Source organism: Dipteris shenzhenensis, chromosome 28 (assembly GCF_047967505.1).
Source record: "Dipteris shenzhenensis isolate YYH24624 ecotype China chromosome 28, Dip_SZ_1.0, whole genome shotgun sequence".
In the NCBI taxonomy this organism is placed as follows: domain Eukaryota; kingdom Viridiplantae; phylum Streptophyta; class Polypodiopsida; order Gleicheniales; family Dipteridaceae; genus Dipteris; species Dipteris shenzhenensis.
In genome coordinates, this window is record NC_141623.1 from 23,218,592 (window position 1) to 23,243,870 (window position 25,279).

Here is a 25,279-nt window from a genome sequence, read left to right on the forward strand (position 1 = left end):
AAGTGGTTGGTTAGGCGCAAGAAACGCCAATTTCTAGCCCGGAATGAGGAGGAGCTGAGAAGCTTGCTTTTCAGTTGCGACTCCAAGGAATTCTGGAGACAATTCCTCCGCTTGAAGTCTCAAAGCCCCCTCATAGATCCACGTGTCTGGTCTGCATATACTTCAGCTCTATACGATGTTCCAGATCAGCCAGCCATCGATTTATCCCATACCCCTAGGCCAGCTTCATCTAGTCTCTTCACACCAGAGAGTGTCCGTGCAGCAGTCCACCGATTGAAGAACGGGAGAGCTAAGGATCATGATGGATTGCAAGCGGAGTATGTAATCCATGGGATTGATGCCTTAGATTTTGTTCTTTCCCATCTCTTCAATGAGTCTGTTTGTACAGGCCTACCACAGTCCTGGTTAGGCAATACCATAGTACCTATCCACAAGTCGGGGGACCCTATGGAGCCGTCGAATTACAGGACCATCATGATTGGCCACCTTATGGCCAAGATCTATGCATCAGTTTTGAAAAGCCGTATAAATGACCATGCCGAGACGATAGGACTCAGAGCCAGAGGGCAGGCTGGATTTCGCAGGGATCATTCGACACTTGACCACATCCTCACACTCAGGGCACTGGTAGAGGAGGCGAAGTCACGAAGGCAACGGCTTTATTGTTGCTTCGTGGACTTCAGGAAGGCATTTGACACAGTTTCGCGATTCAGATTGTTTCAGAGGATTCGTCAGATGGGCTTCAGTGGAGAGATACAGTGGGCTATCATGGCTTTGTATGAGAGGGTCACTGGTCAGGTTCGGACACGTGAGGGGCTCTCAGAGGAGGTATGCAGCACGATTGGGGTGAAGCAGGGTTGCCCGCTAACTCCTACTCTCTTTGGATTATATATTGATGAGCTAGAGATGTTTGTATAGATGACAGGCGGTGTGGGCTCTACTCTCTCAGAATCCTCCATTCCTATCCTCTTGTATGCGGACGATGTGGTTCTCATTTCCTCTACTGCTCAGGGCCTCCAGGCACATATTGAGGCACTCCACAGGTTTTGCCAGGACAGGGGGTTGACCGTAAATCTTGGCAAGACCAAGGTTATGGTTTTCAACACCTCTGATCGTATTTACAACACGGATGAGTTTTGCTTCACTTATGACGGACAGTCCATTGAGCTTGTTAGAGAGTACACTTATTTGGGGGCAGTTTTCAGGAGACCGGTCTTCACCATGACATATGCAGCACGAGATAGGATTAGTAAAGGGTATGCTTCGTTGGCTCATCTTGAGCGTCAGTGTTTTCAGTCCCACTTTCAGCATCCCGATACGAAATCCTTGCTTTTTGATACATTGGTGAGACCAGCTGCGATGTATGCAGCTCCTTTTTGGGCAGGAGACCTCGGCGCTGCAGATTGGAGACGAGTAGAGAGGTTACAGATCATCATGTTCTCTCGGCTCATTAGGGCCAAGGCTATAGTTCCGCACGAGATCATGCTAGTAGAGTTTGGAGCTACTCCCCTTGCATTGGATGCAACGTTTCAGTCGGTCATGTATTTGCATAGGGTTAGGGAGTTTGGAGACTCAGCAGTAGGCAGAGCTCGGTTGCGATGGTTAGCACTTGCATCTTCTATGGAGTTGGCACGATCTGGGGCCCGATACTGCTGGTACTTCAGACTCACTAGGTGGCTCACATCTCTTGGACTAGACATGGATAGACTGCCTCCCTTCCGATACAGCATGGATGCCCCTCATCTCGAGTTGACTCGCCACGAGCTTAGCCAGGTCACGAGAGCAGACTTGCTGCAGCTTCATACGTATCGCACTTGGATTTATCCCACGCAGCTTCCGACAAAGATGGCCACATATCATGACCACTTCCTTCGGATCTCAGAGGATGGGTTTGTCATTCCACCAGGCTATACAGGTATCCACATGTCCCACTCACTGAGGATTGCCCTTGGCCAGCTTAGAGTCTCTTCGCATCAGCTCGAGATAGAGGCTGGTAGGATGCGATGCATGGAGGATGGACGGCGATCAGGCCGAGAGACCAAGATCTGCCCTTGTTGCACCATGGGAGAGGTGGAGTCAGAGGAGCACTTCATTTGCAGATGCCCGCTATATTATGAGCTCAGAGGTAGATTCCACTGTCTCTTCACGGATGGCTTTGGACCTCTCTCACGAGTGATGGACTACGAGGATCAGCATTGCCTAGCTCTTTATGTCAGGGAGGCTACTATGCTTCGACGAGACTACCTCGGAGACCATCAGCACAGACCGGAGCGTGATAGAGCCCAGCCTGATAGAGCTCAGGCACACACTATACCAGAGGACAGAGACCAGGAGAAGCATGAGGAGGTCAGAGCTCACATAGGACACATGCCTCCACCCTGTGGATGTACATATGAGATGGTTTGTAGACGCCGCAGGATCTTGTTACATAGGGGACGTACTTGCCGCTTCATCTCCAGACGATCCAGGATGATGGTAGCTTTTCGGAGGAGACTTACTCATGGAGATCTCGCCCCACCAGCCGCTCACCTCACCTTTGCTCAGATTTGTACTCTCATAGCAGGAGGCAGAGTCGATGGACAGGATTTCCAGTATTATTTTGGTTCTCAGACTCCGTGACACCTGGACTTGTATCTTTGCATTGGCATATTGTACTCATCCCCCCATTTTGCACCCAGGGGCGGTTTTCTTGCATCTAGTTTACTTTGTATTTAGGCTCAGATTTGACATTATGTACTCTCACTTGCATTGTATTGCGTAGCACTTAGATGATATTCGACGATGCCTCTTCTTTGTGGCACGTTGATTTTGTGCTATCTTGTATGCAGAGTTCTTGATGTCCCATGGGCCCATTTTGGCCCTTTAGTGGACAATAATACACGTTCTTTCTTTCTTTCTTTCTCGTTCACCCTCTTTCAATAGCTACTCTTCATGGCATTGAGACAAACCATAAGTCTCCTTAATGGCTGGAGTTTGATTCCCCCATCCAGTATGTCAAGGGAAAAGGCAAAGCATGCAAGTGGAATTTCTGCTTTTGTGAAGCAACAAAAAAGTGGTGGCATGGCCTGAGTGCAAGCTCAAGCATCTGCACCCAAGACAAAGACAAATACGAATACTAAGTATATAAACATAGGGATAGATCTTCACTGTGGTATCACTATGATGGTCCTTTGTATGCTATCAGAGGTATCAAGCCCACTAGGTGGATAAGAAGTCTCGACACAAGAAGGCTCCGATGGAGATCGGTGTTAAAAAGCAATGAAAGATGTGAGAGCATTGACATCGATCAATTCGCATGCTTTGTTGTGGTCTCTTTGTAGGAGCTCTCCATCAGACAAGTGTCACTATCACCCTTGTCGGGGCTGTGTCCTTGGTCAACGACATGGAGGGACAATCCCCAAGCCTCATCTATACATCAACACGTTGGCATGTCTGCTCTCTCTCTCTCTCTCTCTCTCTCTCTCTCTCTCTCTCTCTCTCTCCAAGCCTTGGCTGTGCCGTCTCCTTGGGGGCGGCTAGTTTGTGCAATCTAACTACAAATTTTTGGTGATCACCCTCGAATTGTTGAGCCTCCTAATCTCATCTTTATTTTCAGTCTTCAAGTCATACAACCGTATGAATGAAGATCAATAAATGTCTCTGATCCAAATGAACCAAGAGGCTGAAAAGGGGTTTGAATCAATCTTTGAAAAGGCAACGGTGATGGCCTTAGATCTGCGAGTACATAAGACATCAAAAAACAAAGTGCTCCTCTTAATCTCCTGTAAATTACACAGGCTGCAAATGCAGCTCTCTCTAAGCATGCCCTTAGCACATCCAATCTCAATACATAATTGGTGTAAAGAAACATGAGGCTGCCTGATCAAGATCCTCATGGGGTGGGGGAGGTGAGCCCAGGTATAGACTGGCGGGTCAATGAATTCCTCCGCAAATATTTGTAGGCAGCACTCTTTGTAGAAACTGAGCTTCACATGAAGCTCGCTAAATGATAACAAAATCTTGTATGTGTGCAGTTGTACAAGATCCTCTTGAATGACCTGAAAGGAACATGCATTCACTTGCCAAATGAGGAATTATTAAACATCCCATTAGCAAAAACTCCAAGGACTTTTGGCAAAAGTTTCACGAGCACTAAGCCCCTTCTCCTCTCCATTGATACCAAACTTTGGCACTGCTATTCATGTACACTATACGACATTCCATACCAACAACCACATGACCTCTCGCAGCTACCAGCCAACCTCATGTGCATTGTTTGCCACCGGGAGCATCAAACACGTAGCTCTAAATCTACATAATGGACGATCCAAACATCATGAGGGGCCGATGCAGGTTACCATGGTTGGCCTTATCTGCATAGTAGCTGAGGGTGATTAGAGGTGTTGGTATGTTCCACTAACTTATCATAAGGCTGACTAGAGGCGACACTCAGGTATTGTCTCCATCTCGCTCGAAAGATGATGCTTAGTCTTGAATTTGAGTTGGCAGTGGAGTGAGTGATGTGTCGAAAAGTTCGCAGGGCAGCCTCATGGAGGGATTAAGTAATCAGATTGGCTCAATCTTTCAGGGACGGAATATCGTTGAGATCTATAAGTAGGGTGGAAAGGTGTACACTGTACTTGGGGGATAAGTTATGATCCAAGTGGATGTCACGATGTGTGGTGTGTGTGGACGGTCTCATGGTGTGCCACGTGTGGTGGGGGATGAATATACTAAAGAAAAGATAAGTGTGATCAGCTCTGAGTGGTGGTAGGAAAATAGAGAAGTCAATGATGTATAGAAGGAACACTGAAATCCCTCTTCGTAAAAGACAGCAAAGTTACTCTCATTTTGTCTCCCTCTCTCCCTCCCTCAACAGACAGCTAGGGCCCACGACAACATATCGGGCTAGACCCCCCCGAAGGTATTTTATTTCTTGAGAGAAAGGGAATACACAGTTCAACGTAGAGCTGCTCATACAAAAATCCAAATGTAAAATGAATCATTACATGAGCTCTTAGGCTCCCTTTCTTGGCAACAAGCCACTTGTCAAATTCTACATTACTTTCCTAATTACATGCCAGTAAGTCTTCGAAGCACTTGGTCATGTGAACCGCCTCCTAGACTCTTGTTAGGCTCCATTGTGCTTAGGAAAATCACTCTTCCTAGTACCTGCAATAATTAATTAAAGCGCACCACCATGGCACCCATTAATTGTTAGCGCTTTGCATGCAAATAACACACTGTGGACTAATTCTAGTCACGGTGGGCATCCCCACTGAACACATGTGCACACATAACAAATATAAAAATATATATTTATTCTCTGGTTGACCGGAGTCAACACTCTTGATTATAATTAAGAGGCTTTGACCAAGGGTCGAGGCGCCTTAATTATAGTCAAGTCTCTCCAACCGAAGTTGGCACATCTTGGTTAACTGTAGTTAACTCTCTTGGCGCATGCCAAGTCTCGTTGACCAAAGTCAACACTCTCTGACTGTAGTCAACTCTGTGGTTCTCTGGTTAACTGCAGTTAACCCTCTTAGTAATAAACCAAGTCTCCCTGACCGAATCAGGTTTACTTGACCAGAGTCAAGTATCTTTGACCGTAGTCTGACCGTAGTCAATTCTTTGACCATAATTAACACAAATGGAAAACTCTTTAATTATGATCAAATAAATGGTCAACTGTACTTTGACTTAGGATATTTGCATTGTGGTGACATCCCCTCGGCTTCTATTCAGTTGACCTCAACTGAAAAGCTTCCTTGTAAACATCCAAAAGCTGTGGATGATCGGACAACATGTCTTCATCCATCCACTTGGCATCTAATGTCGTATAATTCTTAAGTTTTACAAGATACCTGTAAAACTTCTTGCCCTGAGGGCCTTTGCGTACAGTATGGTACGCAATCTGCTCTAGCTGAAGGACCTCCTCTAGCTCATCTACTTTTGGTGGATCCTCTGATATTGGCTCTGTAGGCTCTGTCCCCTGGAATTTCTTTAGAAGACTCACATGGAATGCATTGTGAATCCTCCAATGCTCTGGCAATGCTAACCTGTATGCAACCTCATTTATTCTTTTTGTAACCCTGAAAGGGCCATAGTACCTGGGAGATAACTTTGCATACACTTTCTGTTTTCCTTTAAACTTACGGAGCCTAGCTTTCTCGAACTTCAAAAGTACCCAATCCCCTTCCTTGAGATTTCACTGTCTCCTATGCTAATCTGCAGCTCTTTTATGCTTCTCTTGAGACCTTCTGGACTTGGTTGTAAGCTGTCTGGAGATCTCTCACAAACTGATCAGCTGCAAATATTTCATCCTTGGTCCTCAGGATAGGTGGCAGAATCACCTTTCCATAAATGACCTCAAAGGGGGCTTTCCCTGTAGAGTTGTGTACTGTATTATTGTAAGCAAACTCTACCAATGGTAGGTACTTTTCCCAGTCTGAACCTTGGTCACCCACGTAGCATTTCAGCATATCCAATGCTGTAGAATTTGCTACTTCACTTCGACCATCTGCCTGGGGATGGAAAGAATAAGAAAAATTCAAATTTGTCCCCATGTTATCAAATAAAGCTCTCCAAAATAGACTGGTCATTCTGGGATCTCGATCACTAACAATGGACTTAGGCATACCATGGTACTTAAAAATTTGCACCATGAAAAGCTTAGCCATATGATCTGCCTTTATGGTTTTACGAACTGGAATGAAATGAGCTTGCTTGTTGAATCTATCAATGATAGTCCAAATTCCATCATTCCCTGACTTTGATCTTGGCAAATCAAAAATGAAGTCCATTGTAATGTTTTTCCACGGTGCCTGAGGCATGGGAAGAGGCATAAGTAGGCCAGGTGCCTTCCGTCTGTCATACTTCACTTTCTGACATGTAAGGCATTCAGTAACAAACTGATGTATATCTTTCCACATTCCTCGCCAAAAGAAATACCTCTCTAGTGCTAGAGTTGTTGCGATAATTCCTCTATGTCCAGCATAAGGAGGTGCATGGCATTCCTCCAAAATCTTTTTTCTCATCTCCTGGGTGATGCATAGGTAGTTATCTTTCATTAGATACCCATCTTTCAGGGAATAGTGACTGGTGGACTGCCCCTCTTGCATTTGTTGTAAAATCTCGCCAAAATCTCCATCATTAGCATATTGCTCCCTCATGCCTTCTAGGTCCTGATGATAGGCAATAGTCGCATTATTGACCTGGGGTCTTCGGGACAAGGCATCTGCCACTCTGTTCCGAATTCCTAGAGTATAGACAATCTGAAAATGATACATTGACAGCATATTTGCCCATTTCATATGCTTCTCGGAAAGTTTTGTCTGAGTTAGAAAATATCTGTCTGGAAGGAAGTGGGTGTCCTGGGGGAGGCATCCAAAAAAACAGCCGTGTTATCTGCCAACTCACTATCCAGGAGCTCTTCTTCCCGACGGATAGGAAGCCTCGGCCCATAAATATCAGCTTGAGATCTAATGTAGATACTCATAGCTTCCGCCACAAACAGAAAAAGAAACGGGGCAAGAGGACATCCCTAGCGGACGGATCTGGAAATCTGAAACCTGTCACCTCTTAACCCCCAATGAGCAACTGGCTGTGGGCTGATCTGTAGAGAGAGGATACTCCTTTAATCCATGCATCTGAAAAACCAAAGCGAGATAGAGTACCCTCTAAAAAATCTCAGTCTACTCTGAAGAAATTAAAAGCCAAATTGTCTTCTCTGGCAAAGGGGCTTTTATGTCACTAGATTCAATATGAGCCTCTGCTATCTTTAAGGAGGCTTTTCTCTCTTATGAAGAGTTTGATATGGCTTCTGAGCTCTTCAAGAAAGGACTGCAGTGTTGGGGCCAGCTATGGAGCAGAGTTGAGTTTAGATGGAAAACTTGGATTGAGACCAGGAGGGAATTCAGGTTAAATAATTAGATCCAGGCTTTGATCATGAACAGAATTTATCTGTGGGAGGGTAATCATCAATGGAAAGGTGGAACTGTTTTGGTCTACAGCAGAGAGTTCAGTTGGGTTGATAGTACTTCCTTCTTTCCTATTCCTACCCCATCCAGGGACATAGGGGATCTTTTCATTGTCCTTAATACTAGATGGAATTTGCAGGATTCTAGGGGCAAATGGAAATTCAGATTCTGTTGCATTTGGTCAAGCTCAATCCCTGATAAAATGTCTACCCTGCTTTGGTTAATAATGCACAAAGTTGTTTGGACTAACAGCAAAGGACTGAGAATTGGGAGGGGAAATGGCAAGTGCATGAGATGTTCTTCTTCAGAAGAAGATGTCTTCCACCTCTTTGTTGCCTGTCCTATTGCTAGAAAGGTTTGGAAAATAGTACAATACGAAACAAGAGAGCCCATTAATTGGAAAGCTATTCTGTTAGGGGACTCTTCAAAGACAAAGCATGAGATATGGGCACCCATCAGAGCACATGCACTGTGGTTTATTTGGATGGCCAAAAACAATTTTCAGTTTAACCAACTTGATTTGCATGCTGATATACTTTTTCTCAACTAGATGGACAGGAACAAAGGAAAATTGCAGAGCTGATAACTCAGTTCAGATATGATGCTGCCCTGTTTAATTCTGATCTTCAAGACCATGTACAAAGATGCTTTGGTATGGACAACACTACCCCCTTTGAAATCCCTGCTGACTTTACTTATTTTCTTAAGCAGGTCCAAGCTCCAACTATGAAGAAGGAATCAGTTTCCCTCAGTGAAGCTCGTAGTGCTGCCTCTAATGACTCTGATAATACTGGTGACTCATTTGATATGGATTTTAGCTACTCTGACTACTCTACTGATGATGATACAGAGGAATCCTCGTTTTAAGTCTGCTGTTGTGATAAACTCATAAGTTTTCAAGTTCTTGAGTTTATGTCAGAAGTGTTTTGCTTATGTAACTTCTTCCCATGGGGGTTGGCTTTTCTACTCTAAAGACTAAGTATTGATCATATCTTTGTTGATATAATATATTATAAACTTTTTCTGCCCAAACAAAATAAATGAAAGCTTTTTTAGGGTTAGGTTTCATTTTTTTAAATTATGGTGAAGTGGCATTGCAAACCTCACACATAATCATTAAACAACTCTAGTTAAGCATAGCAAATTACAATTTATGGCACTCCAACTCGGTATTTTCAGCAGTCATTTCATTTTAGTTTCAATTCAATGATGATCTTGTAACCTCTTGGTGTAGTAAATAGCAAGCTTCTTCAATAAAGCTATAACATAATGCAACAATAATGTAGTTCGTATCGACTATACGTTAATCACTTAATGTGGCATATTGTTCTTGAGATAAAGGGAGGTATCTATTGTAAAGAGACTGGGGTATGAGTTCATCATTGTCACGTTGTACTTTGTATGTGCTTGAATATGCACTTGTATAGCATGCACTTCATGTTCAAACAATAAGTCTATAGTAGGAGCTGCACATTTTAACACTTTTGTGCATGTGTAGAATATCATCGAGACGCTAATGAAATGCAAAAACCAATCTTGTCAGATTCAAATCACTCTTTTATATGCATCTAGGATTGATGCCAAGGTGCCTTAGGCTCAATTTGAGTTTAATAAGGACCTTGAGGTAGGAATCATAAGCATAGGAGGATGAAAGGACATTGATAAGCATCAAAAGGACCTTGAGGTAGGAATCATAAGCATAGGAGGTGGACCTTGATAGGCATCAACATGGTTCACCTTTGTAGATTATAGGAAGCATTCACGGTTGATTATACAACCACCAAATTTGTAGTCTCTTCCTCTTTTTGCTAGTGTAAGCCTCCCTTGATTGACACCATTGAAGCAACAGGACAATGTATTTTGCATCTTCGTTGTATATCCATCTAAATAAGAATGACTTCCATCTTGAGAACACATTTTTTTGTGATTATGTCAACCTTTGACTTAAAAGGATTCCTTGAAGAGTTGCATGACTTAGAAGCTTACACATATATCTATGAAAGTACCAGAATCAATACAAGTAGGCGAGGACATATTGCTAAGGGAACAAAACACACAGGAGCTATAGCTTGGTAATAATAAGTTCATCTCTTCCTCTACATCAAGGAGAAATTCACGGTTATCTAACCATGTGTTTCTTTAAGGGGAGCTATATGTGACTTTGCCATATGAGTTGCAGTCCCATCATTGGTTGCAAGGCCTCGTAGCTACTATTGTTTGGGATTTATAACTTTTAATAATAACAATCAAGTTTTAATAGACACCGTTTATTAGATCCATTGAGTTCTCTCTTTTCTTTGGTTATTTTGATGTCGATGTATCTATATGTTGATATGTCTAGTATAAATTCATAGCATGCAAAAGTCAAAGAGCTGTCAGTTTACAATTTAAAAAGTACCTTTTATCTCATTTGTCTTGTAACATCCCATTTTTGCATTGAGTATGATAACTATCATGTTATTAAAACTAAAAAGGGCCTAGGAGCTTGTGAAGTAGGTGTTCACATCCGATGCATAATTGTAGATGCGATGTTAGGAAATAGCATGTGAAGGGAGAGTTGGACAACTAAGATCTATAGAAGGTATGCCCATTGTAATGCATCTTCTCTGGAGAAGGTAGATCACATGTAAAGATTTGCCGAGTTGGTAATTTATGAAGATAAATGTTGATCTTGTGCTTAACTATAAAGGGCCTTGTAGCTACTATATTGCCAACAAAGTTAAAACCAAAGATGCCTTGCATGATAGGTTTGTCGAAATATCAACTCATTGCAAATATGACTTTATTTGTGGCTGAATGAATACCAGTACAAACAACTTTATCTTTGGGTGGCATTGGAGTAGCACAAAACAAAACAACTAAAAGACATAAGGAGATATCATACCATACCTTTTGTTTGAATGTAGTACTTGCAAGCTTTAGGGTGAACATAATTGTCCTTTAATTGAATGAAATTATGGAAACTATCAAATGCTTGTTGAAAAGCTGATTGCACTTGGGCACTGGGATAAGCATTACGGCTCTTGTGGGCTTAAGAGCAATGATTGAACAATCTAGAGGTTTTGAAGGGGGGCATCACATAGGAATATTAGGGTTTATGGAAGGAGACCCGTTGGTTCAGAGAAAGCTACAGCACAGCAAAGAGAACGAGAAGCTGGTATAAGAAGAAGATTTGTCAGGCAGCAGCTAATATAGAAACGGCTTGCTTTTTACTTTAAATGGATGTGCTTTCTTTAACCCGCATAGCTATTCCTAACCGGAGTGTGAAGCATAGCAATTATAAGAACAAGAAAAAGAGGGACTGAGAGTCGGTCATGCTCACAAGAAGGATTGCTGTCAGCAGATCCACAAAGCGGGTATATATATAAGGAAGGATCTAAGAGGCAAAGATCGCCATAGATAGAGCAGGCTAAAAGGGTACGATAAGATAAAGGCGGTTGGGATTGTGATATCAGTGTGGCAAGAGAAGAAATGGTAGATATGGAGGCAGAGGAGGAGCAAAAGGAGGGAAGGTACAATGGGGATGATGGGAAAAGATTAGAGGAAAGGTTAGAGGAGGAGAAGAGATACAAGAAAGGTGCTAAAGCAATAGAGAGAGAAGAGGAAAAAGGAGGAGGAGAAGAGGAAGAAGGACAACAGCACCCAAAAGAAGAGGAAGAAGAACAAACAAGAGCAACAGAGCTTGATCTTCTTCTTCCTGAACCTGCGACCATTGTTGGTGGTTGTGAAGCTCCATGTGCTCTGTCTGCTCCTCCATCCCCTGCTCAATCTGCTTCTCTTGCAATCCTTCAAGTAGAGCTTACCCCCCCCCCTTCATCTCCATCCCTTCCTTTAGCCCTCATGAAGTACGTCCCTGTCTCCCAGCTCTACTCTTCCTCTCCCATCCCCATCCCCCCCCCTCCCCCTCCCCTCCCCCCTCCCTCCCTCTCCTCCCTCTCCCCTTCCTCCCTCTCTTTCTTGTCTCGCTTCTACACCCGTCGTCGCATTTCCCTCCACAAACAGCAGCAGCTCCTCCCCCCCACCGATGCTCCTCAACCCCAGCCGCCCTTCGTAGACCCGAGTCTCCCTCAGCAGCTCCTGGACGCGATCAGACCTTCACAGCAGCATCAGGACGATGGTGGGCAGCCTCAGCAGCGGAAGAAAAAGAAGTTGCAGCAGCGGAAAATCCCCCAGCAGCAGCCGAATCATCAGAAGACCAATCGGCAGCAGAAGAACAAGAATTGGCAATCGCAGCAGCGTCTTAGTTTGCAAAAGCGCAGAAACGATCGGCGGGAGAAGTATAAGTTGCGACAGCGGAATCAAAGAAGTCAACTTGAAAACTTACGGTACCCTATTCGGAATCTTCTGGCTCGGCTTTCCTCCAATCCGGGGAGCCTCTCTCAAAGTGATCGCGATGGTCTCATTCACACAGGTGCAATGCTTCCAGCTTCGTCCTCCCAGGATACAGGACAAAATGACGCAAAGCCGTCTGCAAAGAGCACTAAGAAGAAGAAATCGCCCGAGAAAAGGAGAATTACGGAGATCGAAGACTCTTTGAGGCAACCCAACTCAAGGCATCCGGAGGGTCACATCCTACCGAGCTGCATTGGCGGGGATGAAGGAGCTGGTGCAGAAGCGGGTGTAGGGGGGGAATGCGTCGACTTTGGATCTTTGCCAGGGCCTTGCAACCATGTGGCAGGGAAGGATGATCTTCGTCTGCCAAAAATTCATCGAAAGACGGATGCCGTGCCTTTGGCAGGATCGAATGCTGACGGCTGCAATTTGGAATCGTCCTTGCAGGATTGGGAAACGCGTACAGCTCTTTCGAACTCAAGCCAAGCGACTACATGTGCAGAGATAAGTATGCAAGCGGAGGAAGGAAGAAACAATCCAACAGACAATACAGGCGTGCAGCCAGGCGAACCAGAATTTATAGAGAATGTGGTGAACCTACCGTCAGTAATCGAGGATAAGTGTGATGTCATGGTAACACAGGCTGAACCAATCACCATTATGGAGAGTGCAGCTGAAGAAGCCCCAGGGAACACACTTATGGAAGTCAAGTATTACTATCAGAGGAGAAAACGGCGGTCTATCATAGAGTGTGGCTCAATGTGTCCGGGTGAGGAACCCGAGGTGCAGGTGAGGGAGCCTCCTGCTCCACTGGAAGGGAAGGTGGGATGTGTTGCTAACTTAGACAATGAAGATAGATCTCCTGTTAGCAATGTCCCTCCTTTCACAACAGTTGATAAGAGTAGTTTTGAATATAGGACTAGGAATTCTCTCTTAGCACTAAAACCGGACAGCTGCAAAGAGCAGAGTAGAGAGTTCAGACACTCCAGCTTGCCATCTCAAGATTTATTACCCACAGACATTGGGGCTAGCCCCAAAAGTACCCCGAAGAAATCCCGTATACCGCGTGAGTTACTAGCCTTAACCACAAATGGATATCATACAGATGAGGAGGACAGCAAGTCTTTGAGTAGGATGGATGCAACCAGTACATGTCCAGCCAGGAAAAAAAGGAAAATGCAGAAAGTACATGAGATATTGAATCTGGATGCAGAGAAAAGGACTCCAGTAGAGAAAAATGAGACATGGGGAAAGCCTCATGATTGTGAAGTCTCGACAAAGTCCAGTGCAAAGACGATACAGAAAGATGTAATTCGAAAGTGGAGGGAGTAAGTGTTCTACCAAAACTTTTTTCCTTGTTACGGAGTGTGCAATGAATAGGAGGTGGCTTGCCAAGGTCACCTCAAAGGGAATGACTGAGGACTCGTTAAGCAACTTTTGTGGGAAACCTAATCGTGAACTTGTAGATGTTTGTGTGTGAGTATGGAGAGAGAAAGAGAGAGAGAGAGAGAGAGAGAGAGAGAGAGAGAGAGAGATGCATGCATGTGTGTGTTGATGTGGCATGTGTATGCAACATGCCCCCTATAGTACACGTGATCCCCTTGGGGTGTTATGTATTCATACTTTGGAGAGAGAGAGAGAGAGAGAGAGAGAGAGAGAGCATCAGGGTAAAAACCGGGAGCTGAAGACGCAATTCTAGGAATCTAGGAATTGAATGCACACACCCAACAACAGGAACCAGAGCCTCAACCACCAAGACCCACTTGGGTTTTACAAAACTTGGTGGGGAAGGATGGCTTATATGTGGAGATAGATAGCTTTTGTAATGCCAGGGTACAGAGCGGAGCCAAAATGACGCATCAATCTTCTTATTATGTACCATGGCCTGCTGCTCTTTTACTTCTGTGTAAAGATCTGCCTTGTTAAGGTTGCTGTTGGCAACAATGGCCACTTCTTCTTTGGCTGAACTGACCTGATCATTGATCATTTCCTTCACCTTGGAGACAAGTATTGGTGCTGGTGGAGATGTGCTGCATTTCTCCATAACTTCTGCAATGATTTTCTGCTTGCCTTTGCTCTCCATCTCATTCACCTTTCTGCTAAGAGCTGCAACCAGATAATAAATGCGTTTCTGGGTGTCTGATCCGATCCTTCTCTTGTAGGTCAGCGTAAAGGGGCTGGGTGTAGCTGCAATAGTTCATTACGAGGCTTTGTTGGTTGGGGTGGAGGCAAATAGCTTCGTTTTGGGGTACTCCATGTTGGCCTTCTTAAACCTGGAGGCCCTTTGCTAGAGCCAACCCCCAGAGCTGGGCCAAGGGCTCAGCCCAGCCCGGAGTGACCTCAAGAGAGCTACCTGCACTGCGCTGCTCCCTTATATGCTGGGGCTGATGTACGGCGCAGGTACGGCTGAGCTACGGTGTAGGTACAGACAACAGCTGATGTACGATGTAGGCACAGTTGAGGTGCGGCGCAGGTACGACTGAGGTACGAATGATGAAGGCTGAGGGCGTACGGACTGGCCCAACAAGATTTACCAGCAGGTTGTTTCTGCTGCAGCTCTGAATAGCAGCTCTGTCATGTCACAGCAGCTGAATTTACATGTGAATACCTTGGACCTTGGTGGCACTGGAATTTTGGGAGTCCTGGTACGTGTATGAGGCTCAGGGAATTAATTCCTAGAGACCTCAAGCAAATTGTGCACTTGGTGGTGTATTAATTGTGCCTTGGGGTAGTTTTCTGGTAGTGGTAGAAACCCATTTATTATTTTGGGATTTAAATCTGCCAATTGTGTCCAGAGGCCAGATTCAACCAAATTCAGGTGCACTCAGGCCAAGACAGGTCAGTTGCATCCAGAAGGCTGAATTGCCCAATTTGTGTGAGCAACATGCTGCCAGGAAGAGAGGTGAGCTGAATTTCACTGCCCACAAGCTGATCCAGGGTAGCTCTGGTCAGGGCGATTCTTTCAGATCTTGTACTAATTCTCTCTTGTGCTTCAGGATCTGCACCATGCAGCTGCTCATTAGTTTTGGGGGCTCTACAGTGAGTGAGAGGTCATATGTGTATGTGTGTGTGGCTGAGAGAGAGAGAGAGAGAGAGAGAGAGAGTTACCGTCTTCGGGAGGCCTCGCGGGCCTATGAGACAAAGTACGATATCAGAGTAACTCGTACAAGCCACTGTGGGCTGAAGCAAAAGGGCTCTTTAAGGCCCTTTGCTGAGGGCTATACCTCAAAGCTCAAAACTAATACTCAATCTTGAGTCAATGCACATAACCAGGTGCCATGGTGGCTCTCCTGTGGGCAGCGAAAATATCTTGTATCTGTGTCTGTCGGGTTGTCTCTCGCTGTGGCGGGAGGTGCGTCTCCGTGATCTCGATGGGCCTCTGCTCACGTGGTCCTGTCTGAGGAGAGCTGTGATGGGATGAACTTACATCGGGCGTGCTCTGGTCCCCGTCTCTGCATCGTGCATGGTTCCTACGTCTCTGGCTGCATCCCTCCTTGTCGTCGTCTCATCCCACTGACCCATGCTGCCCTCATGTCATCTATCTTCTCCTTTCCTACTCTGCCATGCCCAGGGGCAGTCTTGAATGCATAGAAATCTGTGACGTGGCGCTGAGCTCGATGCATCCCTGTCTCCTGTGGTACTATCCCTCCTATCTAGTTTAGTACAATAGGGTCTCTATGTCGTCGCATCTCTATCCGATAGAGGCCAGGAAATGAAGCAGTTGGGAGAGAGGCCCAAACTTGCATCCCTCCTGAAAGAGAGTGGTATCTTCCTCGGATCTCATGGTTAGACTGGGCAAGTACACAAGAAATGCTCCTTTGTCTCCACCTCCCCCAACATGCATATTCTGCAGATCCGCTGCTCTCCGGGTGTACCTGAGAAAGAAAGAAAGATATATTAATGTCCTCAGAAGACCTCGCGGGTCTATGGGATAGAGTGATACAACATCAAAAAAGATCTCATACAAGCCTTTGTGAGCTGGGGCAAGGGGTGAGCTAAAGCCCCTGCCAAGTACTAATCTAGTGTCTAAATAGAATAGAATAGAGACAAAATCAGAATCTGAATCAAGAGTCAGGAGTGTCCAGATAAAGTCAGGTTAGGTCTCTCCGCTGGGTCATGAAGATGTCACATATCTGTAATTGTCAGGCTGTCTCGCATCTAGGTGGTGGCCGTGGTCGCCTTGATCTCAGTACCCGTCGGACTACGTCTGAGTGGAATTGAAGCCCTCTAGAGAGTCCAACCCATGACATCTCCTCCTACAACGGGTCCCATGATCACGGGGTCTATGCTCTCTAGATGTGCGACTTGATGGCATTTCTAATTTGGGGGGATTGGACATACATAGACACAAACAAGAAAACAAACACAAACACAAGAGTGGGTCAGAAGCAGGAAATGTAATAAATACTTACACTTTACTTAAAAGACAATTTACTAATTACCCAAGTTTAATTTACTAAAACTATGAAAATATAATTTATTTAAGACTTCATCGTGTATTATCACCCTCGTCTCTGGCTCTGGCTCTGGCAGTCCCCTACAAGTAGTGCTGTGATGGGACGAACCTCAATGGTGTGCGCTCTAGTAGTCCGAAGAGTCTGGTGTGACTGTTGATCCAGGCTGCTCTCATGTCGACAATCTCCTCATCCTCAACTCCACTGTGTCCAGGAGCCGTCTCGAAGGCATAGAAGTTTGTAACTTGTCTCTAAGCTGGGTCCGGCTCTGTATCTTGTAGTCTGTCCGGTGCTGATAGTGCTCTGGCCTGTCTCAATAGTGCCTCTTGGTGTCGGCGCATCTCATCAAGTACAACCCTACACAGACATGGTCTTGGAGGTGTATCAACCGAGAGAGCGGGCCGAAGCCGTTCCCCTCCTGATAAAGGCAGTGATATCGCCCTCGAATCTCATAGTAAACCGGGCAGCTACATAGGAAGTGCTCCTCAGTCTCAACGGTATCCATGTCGCATAGTGTGCAGATCCTGTGTTCTCTGGGTAGACCTGCAGCTCGGCCCGCCTCAATCCTAAGCTGATGGGAGGAAACTCACATGTGGCCAATGGTAATCTGGAGTCCACGTGAGACTCCTCTGTCCTCTAGATAAGGAGGTCGGATAATGAAACCATCATTAGAGACTTTGAGGAAGTGATCACGATAGAACCGCATCTTGGTGGGGAGCGGCTGGTCCCTCAACCAAGTCTGGGATGTGGTGAGCTGGAGGAGGTCTAACCGTATGATACGGTTAATCTCATCGCGCGGAAGTCGCTCAGGAGGGGCATCCATGCTATACTGAAAAGGGGGTAGTGTGTCCATTGAATGCCATGGCTAGTCAGCCATGTGTGTGCGTGCACCCCAGGTGGCTGCTCCCTCACTTGCTAGGCGTCGGGATGATTCCAAAGCTACCCTCGATAGTCTCCAATGAGGCAGAGCCCATACCCTGTGAATGAAAGTCACTGTTTGGAAGATAGCATCGACATATAGTGGCACCATGGCAAACTCTGCCTGTATGATCTCATGTGGAACTGAGGGCTTACTCCGTATCATCCTGGATCCCATTGAGACTTGTAGCCTCTCAAACTTCCTCCAATCTACTGTTGGAATGTCACTCGCCCAAAGGGCGCTGCATACATGGCGGTGGGCCGTAGTAGAGTGTCGAAGAGCCAGCTTTTCGTCAGAGGATCCTGGAAGTGTGCCTGGAAGCACTGTCCCTCTAGTCGGGCCAGAGTGCTCTGGCCTCGTGTGAGTCGTGCCCTGGCAGCCTGGGTCATCGAGGAAATGGCTCTTGTGAAGACGTGCCCAAATATGTATAGGACTGTACTATCTCCACTAGCTCCCCTCTGTATGTGAAGTTGTATCGAAGAAGCGCTGGACGTGAGGTATTAAAGATCATGACCTTGGTCTTGCCAAGGTTGACAGTCAGGTCCCTCTCTTTGCAGAACACCTTAAGGGCGTCCAGATGCTTCTGTAATCCCTCAGCTGATGAAGATAGAAGAACTATGTCGTCGGCATATAGTAATATTTGAATCAGGAGGTCAGCCAATGGTGAGCCCTCTCCTCCCAGTCGGTTTAGGAAGGATGTGATCTCATCGATGTAGAGTCCAAAGAGGGTTGGCGAGAGAGGGCAACCCTGCTTCTCCCCAATCCTGCTCTCAACCCAATCTGATATACCTCCCGGGGCTTGGACTCTTTCTCTGACTGACTCATATAGCCTCATAACCCCCCAAATCAACGTCTCTTGGATCTGTAGCTCGCACAATCTCGTGATGAGACAGGCTCGTGGGACAGTGTCGAAGGCCTTCCGAAAGTCTATAAAACAAGCGTAGACTTTCCGGTGTCGGGCTTTGGCTTCCTCGATGATGGTCCGCAAAGTAAAGATATGATCCAAAGTGGAGTGCTATCTCTGGAAACCCGCCTGCCCTAGTGCTTGCTGCCCATGGAGCTCTGTGTGGTTGCTACGTACCCTCTCTAGTACTAACCCATAGATCTTGGCCAATGTGTGGCCAATCATGAGAGTGCGATAGTTCCCCGTGTCCATAGGATCCCCTGCTTTGTGTATCGGGACTATGGTGGTGGTGCACCAAGTATGTGGGAAGCCGTGGCATATTGCGTGATTAAACATTCGTACTAGGATCGGGGCTAAAACCTCATGGCCATGTGCAAAGTGTTCCGTTCGTAGTCCCTCATGATCTTGTGCCTTTTGATTATTCAGCTGTCGCAGTGCATCATGTATATTCCGTGTAGTATCGGGCTGAGCTTGATCGGGGACATCATATAGGGAGCATGCATAAGTGTGCCACGTAGATGGGTCCGTGATAGGGATAAGTAGCTTCCTCTCTATCAGGAACCCCCATCCAGTAGTGGGGTCACCCCCTCGAAATGAGCTGATGGTATCCTCCATTTTGTGTGAAAGGAAAGCTCGCCTCTTATGGCGTGTCAGTCGTCAGAAGATCCTCTGTGCCTCATGTGTAGGCATGTGACCTAATGCATGTTCCTGTGTGAGGTGTGCTCCGGCCGCCTTGCACTCATCATCAAACCATGTTCTGTGGCATCTTCCCCTCACGTGCCTATCTGGGTCGGTTCGTTGGGAAGGATCTACTGGCAGCATCTCGTCTATGGTAATCTCTACATTATCTGTGGATGTTCCAAATTCATTCAAAGGGAAGTATTTCAATGATAAAGACTTCGGCACAGCAGTACAAGTTCTTTCAAAAGATCAACCTTCGACTTCTGAACAGAAGATTTTCTCATTCTATTCTTATACGGATGACCTTCTGTATTATCAAGATCGCGTCTGTGTACCACATGACAAGGATATTCGACGTCTTTTGTTAAAAGAGCATCATGTAGTTCCTTATGCTGCCCATCGAGGCATCAACAAAACTTATAGGTTACTCAGTGCAACATACTACTGGCCTCAGATGAAAAGCGACGTCATCAAAATGGTTACATCTTGCTTATCTTGTCAACAAATGAAAGCAAGCCGATGACTTCTAGCAGGACTTCTTTAGCCTCTTCGAGTTCCAGCTAAAAGGTGGGAAAGTATTTCTATGGATTTCATTACAACACTACCACGATCCTCCCGAGGTAACACTCAGATTATGGTAATTGTTGATGTACTGTTCAAAATGGCACACTTTGTTGCTTGCAAAAGCAGTGCATAGGCTCTGGACATCGCCAAACTCTTCATACAACACATCTTCCGACACCATGGATTGCCCAACAATATCATATCCAATAGAGATCCTAAGTTTACCAGTCACTTTTGGATTTCACTGTTCGAATCTTTGGGAACAACTCTACCGTTCAGTTCAGCCTACCACCCAGAATTAGATGGCCAGACTGAAAGAGTCAACCAAGTTCTGGAAGAATGCTTCGACATTATATTCAGTCACGCCTAGCAGCTTGGAAGAGTATCTACCACTCCTTGAGTTTGCTTATAATAACTCTTTCCATAGTGCCATCAGCATGACTCCATTCCAAGCAGCTTATGGACACACTCCGATTGTACCAACGAATTTTGTACTTCAACATTGAGTGGCCCTAGCTGATCAACTGGTTCAAGAAATGCAAGACATTCTACTCCAAGTCAGGGATCATATGCGAAAAGCGCAAGAGCGGTATCAACGGTCTGCCAACAAACATAGACGTCACCTAGAATTTGACACTGGTGACATGGTGCTATTATTTGTAGCCCCACATCGCTATAAGACAGTTAAGTCTGTGTTTCCTAAGTTGCGACCACGATACTATGGACCTTTCCGGATCGTCAAGAAAAATTCACCTTTAAGTTACAAATTGGAATTACCATCATCATGGGGTAAAATCCATCCGACATTTCATATTTCTTGGCTAAAGACATACATTCTAGGCGATGAAGCAGTTCCTTCAGAAGGTGATTATGTCCCAGAAATCGAAGACGATTATGTTCTCCTTATTCTTGAGCGTATTCTGGACCATCGACAACGAGAGACTCGACATCAACTTATCACGGAATTCCTTGTTCTTTGGCGGATCTGGACGACTCCGACGCTACTTGGCAATCTGATGAAGACTTACAGCAGTACCCTGACATTTTACAGCAGTATTTTCAGAATTTACCGTGATATTTTCTACATCAGTTCATTATCTCCACCAGGGTCTTATTTTGAGTGGGAGGGGATGTCACGATCTGTGACGTATTCCTTTCTCTATATCTTAGACTTATGGATGGTTTGATAAATGGACACTTGTGGAAGGGTATGCCCTTTCGACGGGACACTTCCTATGAGGCACAACCCTTCACAAGAGACATTCTATTGAAGAGACGCACAACCCTTCATAAGAGACATTCTATTGAAGAGACACTCCTATTGTAATGTACCCTCCCAATTGTATGGATGACACACTACAGACACTACAGACACTCAAGCAATACAAATATTCCTTGTTCTCTGCTATTTCAGTCTCCTTTCTGTTCCTTAGCACATTTCTGAATATAGTAAATCTAGGATTTCTTACAGGAAGCCCCTGAAAGATCCCCCCCCCTCTCTCCCTGACCCAATTGTGCAGACATCGGCCCAAATGTTGCGACCTGGTGCCTGCCTACATGTTTCCAGTCTGCTCTGACCTGTCTAACTGCTTGGATCTGCACCTGTTTGGTGGGCAGGTCTGCAAATTTGTTTGCAGCCTTCTGCCTTGGCCCTGACAGCCCAGCTTCGCTATCCTTGCAAGGTCTCTTCTGTTCCAGGATGGTGCTGCCTCAGTCGCAGTCTTCTGACAGCTGTCCTTGCTGTCCATGCTGTTCACATCGCAGTCTTCTGACAGCTGTCCATGCTGTTCATATGGCAGCTTGCATGCTGTTCATGTAGCAGCCATGCCTGGCATCCCAAATGTGCAGGTCTCAGACTCTGATGTTACACCTCCTCTGTGTCCTCATTCGGGAGCTCATAGGTGGGGAGGTTACTTGGATAAACTCAATAGCTCGGCAGGTTACCTAGATAAACGCTGTGTTGTTGTCTGGGAGCTCACAGGTGGAGAGGTTATGTAGATAAACCCCAACAGTCTGCCTCCCTTTTCTCTGCCGGCTGACTATCTGCTGGCTGGCCGGCCTGCAAGCTCAGCTGAATCATCTGGGGCCCATCTCCTGTCCTGCATAAATGGCTGATTTAGACCTTCCATATACCTGACCCAGTATTGCTGTCAGGCCTCTGGTCAGAGCCTGCTCTTGGGCCCCTTTTTCACTAATTGAGGCCCTTATTTGCCCTGCCCTTTGCCCTCCCCGCTGGGGCACCCCAGACGTATGGCTGGGCACATTATGCTGTTCATGCTGCAGCTAGGCCTTGTTATATATGTTGTCCACTTGCAGTCAATTATTTGCTTTCTTGTGCAGCCGTCTTTGCTGTCTAGTCGTAGTTTGTCTGCTGCTTGGCCTTTCTAATATTCCCCATTAATCTGTGTCTGCCCTCTGTCCTCATTCGGGGGCTCATACATAGGGAGGTGACCCTTATTTTCTGACAATATTCGTGTAGATGTAATGTATGGCCAACTTTGGGGGCATGCTGTCTTGCATAGTCTAGTATTTTGTTAATATATACTTATCAAGTTTCTACTTTAGAGATGACTCAAAAGGATTTCTAAAATCTTAGAAATGGGAGGTGGTGTTGCTTTGGAGTTTTGGAAACTAGACTCTTTATAGTTCAACTCATCGTGGAATTGCTGTGATCTCATTTTTCCCAGTTTGAAGCTTGGAGCAATAGATTCAACACTTTTAATTGGCTGCAAATGCAAGGTATTCTTTTTAATCAACTTAAAGAATGTATAAGCTGCATTTTTTTGTTGTGTTCATCTCGTACTACCTAGTATGTGAATGCAAAGCGCCCTCCATTACCTGTTTTGTCGTTGCTATGTAAAATCTCTTGTGAATCGTGATGTATTTTGAATAATTTTCAGGTTTATTGGCCACTAGATGATGACTGGTACAGTGGAGTTATTAGCCAATACAACACTCAAATGGGCACACATCATGTGAGTAGCTTTTAAACTATATGACAGTCAAGAAGCATGGTGTTTGTATTCCATTTTGCAAGGCTGTATTTATAGGTGATGTGTCTTCTTTTTTCACTCAGGAAACTTTGTTGATTGAGGTGGAAAGAAAAGCTGTGTTTTTTGTCATCCCTTTCTATGGGTTTAAAGGTAGACTTGACTTAGATGTATATTAATAAGCCCGCCACCCCCCTCTGTCCTTCTCTCTTTCCCTTTCCTGGCGCACGCATGTGATGTATTAATGCGTGTATATGTACATGTCTATAGATCTATCTATCTATATCTACACACATAGACAACACCAATGGTGCCCCCTGCCCCCCCCCCCCCCCCCCCCCCCCCCCCCCTCCCCTGCCCCCCCTTCCCCAATCTTGGAATTAAGTGCCACCAGCTAGTGTGGGGGCGTAAACAACCAATGACTATATAGAAGATGCCTGCAGGCCAAGCCATGCGGAAATGTTCATGCCTATCAACGCTTGTCCTAGAATCCTCCGAACCTTGCTTCTAAATGGTGTACAAGGTATGGATGATATTATGCAAGAGGTTGATGGGAGTGGCTGCGGCCTCCATCACTAAGTTGCATCTCACCCCCAAATGTTCCAGGTGATGATGTTGGCCATTGTCTTGTAGACTATGGCGTCAAGTGAATACTTACGACGTTGTTGGGAGGGGGTGCTGAGTCATGAGTGTCCTAGTTCATGACTCTCCCAATCCACTCAGTAAGTTGGAGAGATCATGTCAATAGGGAGGGTCTGCCATCCTCCCGTCAGCCAAGCAACCATGCCCCATGTGAATGCTCGATGAATTCCCTTCATTTGTGCAATAATCGAGAGGGAGCACCAATGTTGCTTGGCATCTCCATAGACTGTGTGATATAGTCTCCAAGTATCCCGCTGAGCAACAATGGCAACCCCATGTCTATGAGATTAGAGGATCAACCAAGCAAGGAACCAAGGTATACAAAATGCAAGAAGTTGGGTTCTCGGTGAAGGGGTACATACGCAAAACACCTCAAGACAAGTCGCTTGTGGATATCAAAAGACACAAAAAGGGTCTTCAAATGGCGAGGCTAGGGGAAAATACATGATGACAAGACTAATGTGGCCCTAAGGCCACTCAAAATGAACGACATTTGCATCAGCACAACAATAATAGCAAACAAGTGTAAAGCGTTGCCATTTGCACGCTCTTATAGACGAGGAGTGACTCAACTTAGGTAAGAGTAATGCAGCTCATCTACATCGGTGTCTTCCTGCAAATTCAGAGCAAGGGTTGTGTTAACGTTGTCTTGTAAATTTATAGCATGGTCAATCAAAAGCTGTGTAATAAAGGCCAAAAGTTGTTCAAGTTAGTGGGGGTCAGGATTATCAATACTTGGGGGTGTTTGCAAGATAGAGAGTCAAAAGGGAATAACAAGATACTATATAAGTATCCTCCCCTCATGTGCAGTGTATCTTTTGATACGGCTCCTTCCTAATCTATACTCTAGTCTCTTGCTTCCTTCACGTCCATTGACTCTCTCTGTCTCTATCTCTGTCTCTGTCTCTCTCTCTCATTTTTGCCCCCCCCCCCCGAGGACGTTAATAGACTCTACTTCTACTTCTCTCTCTCTCTCTCTCTCTCTCTCTCTCTCTCTCTCTCTCTCAGAGGATAGGATAGTCTCACATGCACTGAGGATCGCCATAGGGCAGTTGTGAGTCTCGTCACATCAGTTGAAGATTGAGGCAGGGAGAGCTGCATGCATACCCAGAGAGCAGAGGATCTGCAGACTATGTTTGATCGGGGAGGTTGGGACAAAGGAGCACTCTTTAAGTGTCTGCCTAGTTTGCTATGAGATTCGAGGGCGGTATCACTGCCTTTTTCAGGAGGGACATGGCTTTGGTCCACTTACACGGCTGATCCATTTTCCCGATCGGGTTTGTGTTGGGTTTTGATTGAGATGCGACGACAGAGAGGTATATTGATGCGATAGACTATAGGCGATGCCACAGGTCACTGACATCGACAGAGCACAGACACATGCTTCAGATTTCTATGCATTTGAGTCAGCTACCGGGAAGGCTGAGGGAGAGGAGCTTGATTAGATGAGAGCATCATGAATTAGCAGTGAGAGTCTCTACCACGCTTCTGCCAGATGAGAGGCACACATTTCACATGCGACACAGAGAGTGACCAAAGCACGCACGATCGAGGTCCTGTCTATTTCAGCTCCCTAGAGGAGACTGCTAGAGATGAGGCGTCATCCTTGACGATAGAGATTGAGGAGACCATGCCCTCCACCGCATCGAGAGACAGCTTGACAGACACAGATACGAGAGCTCCTCACATCCCATCAGAGAGCCACCAGGGTACCTTGATACATGGCACCTGGGTGTGTACTAGGAGCGTTAGCTCTGAGTACCTGATACTCTTTTGCTATTATGCTACTGTGCTATTTTGCTCACTAGTTTAGGCCTTTAGCACTTTAGCTTTCA

General features: G+C 45.6%; 1 protein-coding gene across 1 annotated transcript in view; it reads left to right on the forward strand.

Moving 5' to 3' along the window:
* The first annotated feature begins 11,283 nt into the window (after window positions 1–11,283).
* Window positions 11,284–25,279, forward strand: part of LOC147883341 (histone-lysine N-methyltransferase TRX1-like) — a 129,959-nt gene continuing 115,963 nt past the window's right edge. The window contains exons 1-3 of the mRNA XM_087399296.1: window positions 11,284–13,618; window positions 22,500–22,551; window positions 22,713–22,787. Coding sequence (XP_087255422.1) covers window positions 11,430–13,618; window positions 22,500–22,551; window positions 22,713–22,787 — 2,316 coding nt within the window. The 5' untranslated portion in view covers window positions 11,284–11,429. The remainder of the gene's footprint in view (window positions 13,619–22,499; window positions 22,552–22,712; window positions 22,788–25,279) is intronic.